We start from the raw sequence: 10651 nt of genomic DNA on the forward strand, positions 1-10651 counted from the left end.
TTCTCGTGCTTAATTAACATGACAATATTCACCCCACCGAACACATTTTTCCTAAGGTGGTGGCAATCCTACAACCCTAACCGCAGCCCGTTACAGAAACAAAAATTCTGTTATCTGAGCCCAAAAAGCACCCGAGGGGTGGCTGATGGGGGGGAACTGGATCAGACCAGCCCCTCAGGGCCGGCGGTTCCTTCGGGCACCTGGAGCCACGCCACTGCCACAACCCCAGCGTGAGGGCCACTCCCTCACAGCAGCCTCTGCATGGGGCTCCCACACAGGAAAATACAGCGACAGGCTCAATACGGAGACAAATAAAATAAACAAACAAATATATAAATACAACAGCAGCTGCTGGTGGGAAGGGCAGTTATATGGCAGAGAGGATGCGCTGTGTCATTAAGATAATACTTAAGAGACTTCTATGGGAGGGTATTTACGGAAGGTGAGTGGGAACCGTAACTGTAAATCTGCTTTAAAAGATCACAGAAGTCTTCTGATAAAAATCAGAAATAAACCTCTACTGGAGGCAGCACAGCCAAAGACAAATCAAACTGCATAGCCAAGACGTTTAAGCTCCAACTGAAGGCACTGACAGTATTCTGCCAGACAAAGGACAAGGCTCTGTAAGGAGCACCTTTCAGGGCGGGGGGGGGCGGGAAAAAAAGATAAACACAAGCACAGTACACAGTTATTTTATTGAAATACTTGAAAAGGCCAGCAATGGAAAAATAGGTTTGTCATGAGGGAGTAATGTTTGATTTACTTATCATTAAAAAAAGCTGTGTCTATAGGTAATCTATCCAGTTACAGAATGCACTGTGATCCATGCAGCTAGTATACTACAGTAGAAGAGGCACTGTGTACTTTTGCAGTTTTATCTTATCCACAGCTTTCAACAGGTATGACTGACAGATCTGAGAAATTAAACAGCAACAATTTTTGAATTATAAACATTTATAATATACAAATTTGCTCACCTGATTCGTAAGGGTTATAAAATACAACATAGTGGAAAATGAAAAACACAAATTACACACAGCATATGAAGTCGATCTGGCAGTTTTTGAAGTCTACGTTTTTCCTTTTAAAAGAAATATCAGACTGCTAAATACGTCACTGGTCATGTAATGTACAGAATCACAGGCCAGGACAGCAACAGCGACTTTTTCTTCAAATACACAGTTAGTGGGGAAATTTGTTCATCAGTTAAAAAGAATAGATAAGAAAGAAAATCACAAATTTTGCCTGGTATAGCTTATAGTCCAAAAAGATGAAGTTCCTTCAGATGAATGTGAAATAAATAAGCAATCCTTCAGGAAGTATGATCCTTGAGTTGAACCTACTCAATTGAAAATGAATTTCAACTATACACTAGTATGTCACCATGGTGAAACATCTAAGAACAGTATTTTCAGTAGCTTTTTGGGAAGCAATGTCTTACTGCTTTAATATGTACAGGTTATTTACAACAAATTCCCTTTTGGCCTCACAAGTTAAGCCATTTTAGCTGGCTATTAAGATGCAATTCTTTTTTCCACGCATTATGCAATACTGTAGTTAGAGCTATAATTTAAAATAATCTTATGCATGAATTACAAATATTAATAAAGTAACTCTGCATATATAAATATTTCTAGCAGAATTTAAAGCATTCAGAATATACATAAAAGTTTTTTTTTTTTTCATTTGGTAGGGCCAGATGTGCTTCTTCTCAAATCATCGTTGCTTTAATAATGCTTTGTACATAGCAAAACCCAAAACCGCAAAGACAGTAGCACCAAAACTTGCTCGGAGCCAAAATGTAGAGCTCTTGAGGTCCGCTTGTGTCACATGCCTAAAATTTAACACACATACAAAACCAGGTTAATTCCATGACAGGAGTATCAGACAACTTGTGCTAAACTACTCTGCTTTTGGAAATTCATCACTACACTTGTCACAGGCAAGCAGCTTACAATTCAGCCTTATGAGTACTTATACAGTCATTTCACTTTTCTGAAAAGCCTAGGATTTGATCCGCAGCCCTGATCACACTAGTAGATCTCGCTAAAGTCAGAGAGCTCACACAGCTGAAGAGATATGCAGGAGCAGATCATTAGTCATGAATGTGGGGAGGGCAGCGTGTCTTTGAAAGTACCAGCAAGCATTCAGAAAAGGAAAACAAAAATAGCTAGCAAATAATTAGTAACTCATAGTGAGAACAACTCTGTCCAGCAGAATCCCATGGTTTTTTTTCCAATGTTGAGTTTGCATACTTCTGCTTTTCTGTTAAAAACTTTCCAGTCCTGTTGAATATCTACTTATACTTCTTCCCCCCAAAAAGTTTACTGACAAGTTGCAAGTAATATTTTTCCAAAAGCTAGAAATAAAAGAAGGACCATTTGTAAATTCCTTTCTTCCCAGTACAGTCACAAGAACAGCAATAGAAACAGTCATCCAGTACCAAGCTGAAAGCTAAGAGAAAGTGTGAGTGAAACAAGCAGTGACAATGGCATCAACAGAAAAAGACAAGATGTAACAACAGTATGAAGTGACGGTATGACATAAAAAGCCACATCTCGCATGACAGTAGAGACAGCCAATGACCCAACTCTCCCACATACTGCAAGAAGTTTGTGAGCATGCTCTGTTAAACACGGCTGGCCATCCTCAACAGTAGTCTCAAGTATGACAGCTTACCATGAAGCAGGAGCTACCCTTTAAAACAAGTTATCATAAATGCCATAATTCAGAGAACGAGAAGTTCCTAAACAACAGTAAAGGGGTTTTTTGTTTGTTTGCTTTTGTTTAAGATAGAACTGCACTAGCCTGTGTATTTTAGCCTGTATTAATTATCACGGGTTACTCAGTGAAAGCTGTAGGAGTATTAAGTACAAGGAGCATACAGAGATCCTAAGCGTACACGGTGCACACGAGAGTTCATGCAGTGTGAACTGTAGAGCCAGAGCACACAGGCTGGCTGCTTAATAAAGCAGGAGTTGTTACTCGCTATCAAAATACACAAACCCAGTGTAAGATATTCCTTAGTAGACATCTGCAGGAGCAGTAAGAGCCATATAGATAATCAGTAATACCACATGCTGAAGAACAGGCTTTGGCACACAAACAGCAAAAACACAGCTGGTCTCTGAAAACTCCTAATCTTATTTAAGAGTATCTTGCTCGGTTATGGAACAGATCAAATTAATGAATTCCTGCAAGCATTAGTTCTTCTACAGCTAGTTTTGACAAACTCTCTGCAAACTAGATGTCAAGTGGTTTGCTGAGGGGAAGAAAGGGAAACGGCAATGGCAAGGTCACCTTAGTTTGGCTGCTGTTACCTGTCTTCAAGTAAACGTGGACCAAGAGATGACTCCATGAAGATGGAATCTTCTACAAAGTTGACGGCGTGCACCTGCTGCATAATACTGCTCTCCTCGTCTGCTAACAGCATGGCCCCCAACTCATCTATGTAGGGTCTTAACCTTTTTACACACATGCACAGTTTGCAGTTCATAGCATGGCTCAACAACAGCGTCTCAAATATGCTCAAACGACAAAGCCCAGAGAATTTGTGATTTCTAGCCAACTAGCCCCTCATTCTTGTGCAGTTGTTAAAAACTTAATGCTTGGGGGAAAAAAAAAGAATAAATAAATGGAGTTTGTACTTCTGAAGAACTAAGTAAAATACATTATTTTATGTGGCTAAACACCATTGCTTTAAGGACAAAGAAAACTGCTTAAGAAACAGAATCTCTTCTCACTCTATCCCCAAAGCCTCAACTTTCTTGTGTTGCCAGGACACCGCAATACTCCTGCACCATATGCACGAGACAGAGTTCCTGTGCTAAACACACTGGAATGACTCCAACACATCAGCCCTAAAACTGACAAGATCTCATTACTGTTAATAACTCAACTAACGACTGTATTTTATCACTACATGTGGTCATTTTTTTAGTAAGACTGTAAAACCCTTGTCTTCAGATCTGTAAATGACACAACTTATCTGTGTATGTAAAATAAATCACTTGTATGTAACATGCTTTTAACAGATTATGTGACAAGCTCTGTTGGGTGAGTATAACAACTCTCAACTTTAATTCAAATGCCCAACTATTTGTATAACTTCAGAGACATCCCTTTAAATGTGCAAATCAATTTCAATTGCAAAAGAATGCTTTTGCATTGCCTCATAAAGCACTCTCTCACATGTCGATTTTCTGATTTCTATCTATAATTTGCCTTGTTTTGACTTTTGCACATGTCCCTATTTAATGGTATCCAACAAACTTGCTGAGCAAGCTTCACCCTTTTAAAAACAATTAACATATTCTCAATCATGATGAAATCCTCTTTTCATGTCTAAAGGGAGAGTAAACTGACTCTGATCTTTTTTCTAAGCCTAACAGTAACAGACTCTTTCATTTAAATAAAGGAACTAAATCAAAGCATGGATTTGTCTTATAACCTCAAGGAAATCTACTGAAAGAAACTGAAACAAACCAGTAAGAAACAATTAGGGCCCTCAGCGCAAAAATCCAAAGTCCAAAAATGCTTAAAAAAATTCAGAACAATATGGATGCCTAACTGCTTTACACCTTTGAAAAAAATTATATTTCTTCCTTAAATGAATTCCATTTTTGCAACTTTGATCCCTAATATTGTTTAGCTGCCATTAAAGGAAAATAAAATATGTCTGAAATAATAAAAAAAAGGATCAATGTTCGTTTCCAGCACGGGTGCTTTGACATGAAAGTGGCTATAACGCAGAAAAACCTCAATACATAATGAAAAATTCTACATCTTCAATAAATCATGTCCAAATTTTATTTCAATGTAGTTGTGGTTATGAAACTAATTTTCACCAATGGTAAAAATTATTACTGCCTTGCTAGTAAGACAGTAACTCTGAATTAGAAAAATTATTCTCTCCAAGGGTAAAACATAAATATGGATGTGCACGTATACACATGCACAGTAGCAGTGAGGACTCCATAAATGAAGGTGTATTTGAAACTCTTGCTCATTAGCCATTATAACTAGCCTTCAAACTTCCCAAATAGACTGGTGTGTGCATTTAATCGCACAATTAGTTCATATACATAATAAAGTCTAGAAATTCTGCCTTTGTTGTAAAATTCATATTTTAATGTATGTTTTGGAAAAAAGACAGATTTTTTATTTGACCTACCCTAATAGTGAGTCAAGTAACTTGTCATGTGTTGAATAAGATCTTTGAAATCTGTCCAGTCTTTCTTTTAAGAGGCTTTAACAACTCACAAGAAGTTTGCAACATGCACTTGTCAAGAGGTTATCTGAGCATGCCTGTCACGGTTACACACACACAACTGCTGAGTTACAGGCCAGTGCTGACACTCTTCTCCGTGTCAGCAGCCGAAGAATCCCAAGTCTGGGAATGTTTAACCTTCATTATAAAAGTTCAAAAACGTTCCTGTATTAACTACAAAAGCATTTCAAAAGCACGCTGGTGAGGCCAACAGGCTAGTCACATGGCAGCTCACACCAAACTGCAAGCAGGTTAATGCAGCCAGCAAGCAGCAGCAGCAGCCTGCTCTGACAGACAATAGGTTCTAACAATAAAATATAAGCAACTGAATTCCAAAAACGTCGCGTAATGTGGGCAAGCTGCTGCAGCTTCCCTTCAGGCACATATTTTCCTAAGATGCAAACCAACTCCAGGAGTTAGAATTTCCCCCCATGCATTAGTCATCTAAAATGTGAAAAGCTCCAAGTGCATCTTATTATCTACAAAACCTAAAGAGAATGTAAAATGCCAATTCAATATATTCTATTTGGAAAGAAATCAGGGGATGCAGCTTTAGAAACTTCTACTTCAGTATGAGGCACTGAACAGTTTAGAGGAAGAGGAAAATAAGTAAAATATTGTTATACTGCCCTAGTTTGGGGGACACCCTAAGTACAGGGATAGATTTCTACAATTAGATTTAATGGCAATATACTATAGTTTTGAAAAACAATCTGCATACACTGCACATAGTGAAAAAGGAATCCTGGGTTATACTCTTAAAACTTTCCCATTATTACAGGAAAATGAAACTATTGCCTTAATTTCACAGGAGGAAGGTTTTAATAGAAAAAAAATTCTTACAAATAATTCCTGAAACAACCATGTTTTATATAAAAGTAGAACTTCACTTCTATTCCACAATATTTAAAAACTTCTGAAGAAAGAAAAAACTTGCTCTGAGAAGTTTCCCTCACTGAACAACACAGTTCTCATGCATTAGAATTATTTTATTTTGAAATGAACTTAGCTGACAGAAAAATGCCACTCCTATACAAGCCAAAGGCAACAAGCAAATGGATTAAAACCAAGAAAGCAGAAAAACACACTTAAAATTGATGCTCTGGAGTTAAAAAAAAGCCAAAAATCTAAGCTCATCATTAAAGAAAGGGTTAGAATGACATAAGCAGAAACCTTGCTTTTAAAAAGAGGTAAAACAATGTAGTAAAAAGAGATTAAGTGCCAGCCAGACAAATAGAAATGAACACCTAAAGGAAAGAACAAATTAAAAATATAAAATACTAGAGAACAGTAACACGTCTCGGACATGCATGTACAGTGCTTCGAATGCAGTGCCTTCTTCCTCAAGGAACCAGTAAAGCGTGATCCTGGGTAGTTCAAACCAACAATCCTCTTCCTGCACAATAAACACCTTCACACTAAACTTCCATGTTTATTGAATTTGCCTTTCTGATGGCCTACAAACCCTGAGGAGAGTCTCCAAATTTGTCTGTAGAAAAGAAACTGAACGTGGGCATGAATAGGTTTTTCACTTGCATAGAGGCAATGTTCTTCCTTTAATTAACAAGGTGGGAATAATCAAATGTGATATTCTATTTTGTCTTGGTAGCAGTGCTTAAGCATTACTTAGCAACAAATACAGGAGGGGTCCAATCTGAAAAATTTCAATTTACCTACTTCCACTGCCTAAAGCTTCAGAATAGGAGGGGATCAGCAGAATAAGGAACTCTTGAGAAGGCTCCTTCACCCATCAGTTATCTAACTTCTGCCCAACTGCCTGACCTAACGGTAAGCACTTGTAAAGGCAAAATAAGAAAAGTTATTAAATCCTTCTTGATTCAAATGCTTTCTCTAATCTAATCACAAGTCATTAGATTAAAAACACATCTAAGGAGCTAACATTTTTAAACAAGGAAACAATCTCTACCCTCCTAAATCTACAATTAGGAGCTATTCCTTCTTTTTGACATCTCGTCTCCACTATACATGTGGTTATACAGTAGTCCACATCGTGAATGGTGAATAACCTGTGGTAATTCGGTCAGTCGGTGAGATGAAGGGAGCATGCTGGAAAACTGCAACAAAACCCTAGTGACTAACTGAAGGACTACAGACAAAGACATTCTATCAAACAATTTTTACTTTCTGTAGGGTCAGTGGAGAAGTCTATGAGGAATTCTCCTTACTTGGAATTATGAACTTTTTTAGGCAGTAGGAGATTCCTATGTTTATTCCACACTATCTAGTGACAAGATGCGGAATGACAGCATCCTGAGACTTCTCAGCAAAAGACTTCAATACCTCAAGCCCTTGACAGTATTTCAGAAGAACAAAGTGCAATGTCTAAGGCAGGACTCAAAAAAAACATAGGCCCATGTAAGAGAGAAACAAGCCGCAACAGCTCATGTAGCAACCCATAACCATTCCAAAAAATGAGGATGTGTCATAGAGGTGATTTCAGCCTTGGTAATGAAGAGCTGGGATTTTCTAGTAGTCACTGCTGAATGAAGGAAGTTTTAGAGCGACAATATGCAAAGATATTGTTGTTTCAAGGGATTTTTGTCTAAGGGACGACTGCTGTAGAAGAGATGCATCACAAACTGTCTCACTCATATTGACAGTCTTTTCCTAAGCTAATGAATTTTTCACCCTTCTCTGAACTCTCACTCTGTGGTTAACACTTTTATCTTGTATTGAAGTGGTTTTTCACAAAGATGGTCAATATTGTAGGTGGGTACATCAGTAGGCCTCCTGTGTGCATGTAACTTGCATTTAACGGAGACAGCCACTCTTATTTGGATGAGCTACGTCTGCAAACAGTAAAAAGTAGAAACATACGCTAACCAGCAGCACATCAGGATATTCTAACCATGGCCTTCAAATAAACACATTTATCACAGTTGCCTCCAAGAATCACATTTATCATACAAGCCTCCAAGAAAGCTACAAACAATGGAACCACTGCACTACAAAAATTGTTCGGTTTGAACTCCCATTGCTGGGGTGCGATGACAAGTGCTGAGGTGTTAGTACATCACATGTGTCAAAAACTGCCTGCAGTACACACAAGACAAGGTACAGCACTGTTTCAGTGCTGAAAACCAGTCTTCTCTCTTTACCAATTGTTTTTCCAAAGTATCTGCAAATGCAAATGTTTAACCATTTACCAATTCTTATATTGCATTTTGTTCAGAGAGGAATTAGATGTTAAAAGCTCTAGATTTTTTACACAAAATACCCACTCTTTGTGTAAACCAAGCATAACATCCGCACACAGAAATTTGATTAATTTCCAAATACCAAACTAGCAATTATAAACATGTAATATGTTATACAATGCTGTGTAAATCAAGCTGTGCCTTTATGAAAATATTTGTGCAACTCTAAGAGGCACTACCTCTAAACAATACTAAACAAACCTATAATGCCTCGAGTGAGACACATTACAGAGATTCATAGGCACTACTTAATGTCCATGACCAGTTCCCTAAGAACAGTCCTAATTTCTTCACAGTATTTTTCCAATCACTATGTGTCTGAATCAACTACCAAATGGGTAACACTTCAAAGATATCACTGTACTAAGCTCAAAAGACCAAAAGTACCTTCAAGGTAAACAAAGTTTGACAATTCTATGACAATTATTAAAGTAAGTATCTGCCTATTTAGTGGATATAGAGTGAAAAATCCGCAGCATAGAAGGTTACCAATTGCTTTTTAGAAAAACCTTTGTTTTAAAAGCACACCTGGTACCTAGTAAATAAAGTTAAGGACCTGTTAAGAACTGCAGTGAAGAGTTTGTTCTTTACAGATTGCAGCAAGTCTGAGTTGAGGAAGTTCTGACAGATGCAAAATGTACACCTGTTGCAGGCGCACATACAGCGTAACCGGGCATGGCTGCGAAAACACACAGAAGGACAGGAGTTGAAATCTTGCTCATAAAATCAGGTGCACGTTAGGACTGTGCCACAACCAAGAGAAATTTAGGAATAAAAGGTACATTTGAATGCGTAAGGAGAGGAGGAAAAAAAAATACACTGGGGAAGCAAGGGTACAACTACAGCTGTGCAGAATTTTAAGGTTAGATGTTCTACGTCTTGGACATTTTAGCACTACCACCACACACAGATCTTAATAGCAAAGCACCAATATGAATGAAAATGCTTGCTGAATTTATTTAAGTTTGTAAGAAAAGCATCTAAAGGCTTCCAAGTATGTCTGCACAGCAATAGATAACACCCCTTTTTCAAAGGAAAGTAAGCCACATTTTCTACCACTTTGTATGCACACTTTACAAAGTGACAGTTTCCTCTACTTTTCCCACCCTAACAAACACACATGCTTGAAAACTAAGGGAGAAGCAGGAATATTGATATGACAAGACATTTGGTCAGTGCTACACTTTAGTGGTTTCCCAGTATTCCAGCGCTACAAAATAAATACAAGAGAACAAAAACAAAAGCTTTACAAATCTAATTCAATAAATTCCGTTTCAAATACTTAAAAAAATACTATTATTTTGGGTGAAAGTGACATTAATTCTATTTAATTTAAAGCAAATGTCAGCTGTCATACTAGACTCCATCTGCTGTAATATTTATGTAGTTCACCACCATATTAAAAGCTCCACCCACCAAAAACAGATGCAAAGTGAGCTTAGCAACAGTGAGATGTGCAGTGAAGAAGAACATGAGCTTAATTATCTTCTATCTGAAGCCCAAAAGGTGTTTAGACAGAAATTCTATAAAAAATACAAGATCTGTTTGATTAACAAACTAAAGCACATAGTACTAAACACCCTGAAAAGAAAAAAAACTTCTAGCAGTGCACAGGGGAACTGTTGTTCACTAAAGAGTGTCATCACTTGTGATCAACTGTCAAGCTGAGCTATTAACAAGGACTACAGTACAAATTATTCACAAGTATCTCAAAAATACCAAGATATTAATATTGACGTATTGAGTTATGCATCCACAATAAGGACCAAACAGAACACTACATATGCATTGGAATTTGCAACGTGAGCTGGATGAAGTAGTGTATTCTTTAAAAAAATACCTTAGCAACAATAGCTGACACTGATTTATACGTTGGGTACATACCAACACTCTCAATTTGAACTAATTTGAAGATTCCACTCAAGTCACTTATGTCTCTCTGTTGCTAAATCTCAGTGAAGTGGTTCCATCCTTGTGGCTAACAATGACATGCAGTGGTACTGTGCATGACCCATGCAATATGAAAAAATACAACAGTTCAAGTACTTACGGATACATTGCCATAGTTGTCAGTTTAACAAAGATATCTTTACTCGGCACATCGACTGTATTACATGTAAAGGCTTGAGGTGGAGGCATTTTGTGTTTTTTGCAGAATTCAGCA

At 37.6% G+C, this 10651-nt stretch overlaps 1 protein-coding gene across 3 annotated transcripts in view; it reads right to left on the reverse strand.

Annotated features, from left to right (window-relative positions):
- Positions 1-676: 676 nt before the first annotated feature.
- Positions 677-10651, reverse strand: part of RHOT1 (ras homolog family member T1) — a 22610-nt gene continuing 12635 nt past the window's right edge. The window contains exons 17-20 of one of the 3 annotated variants that reach the window (XM_010087497.1): positions 10538-10651; positions 9044-9166; positions 3321-3464; positions 1717-1834 (exon numbers count right to left, since the gene is read on the reverse strand). The exon at positions 10538-10651 is cut by the window's right edge and continues 89 nt beyond it. In XM_010087497.1, coding sequence (XP_010085799.1) covers positions 1717-1834; positions 3321-3464; positions 9044-9166; positions 10538-10651 — 499 coding nt within the window. Of the gene's footprint in view, positions 1835-3320; positions 3465-9043; positions 9167-10537 lie in introns of all 3 variants that reach the window. The other 2 variants (XM_010087499.1, XM_010087496.1) reach the window with 2 other exon arrangements.

Source organism: Pterocles gutturalis, unplaced genomic scaffold, assembly GCF_000699245.1.
Source record: "Pterocles gutturalis isolate BGI_N339 unplaced genomic scaffold, ASM69924v1 scaffold14791, whole genome shotgun sequence".
Lineage (NCBI taxonomy): Eukaryota > Metazoa > Chordata > Aves > Pterocliformes > Pteroclidae > Pterocles > Pterocles gutturalis.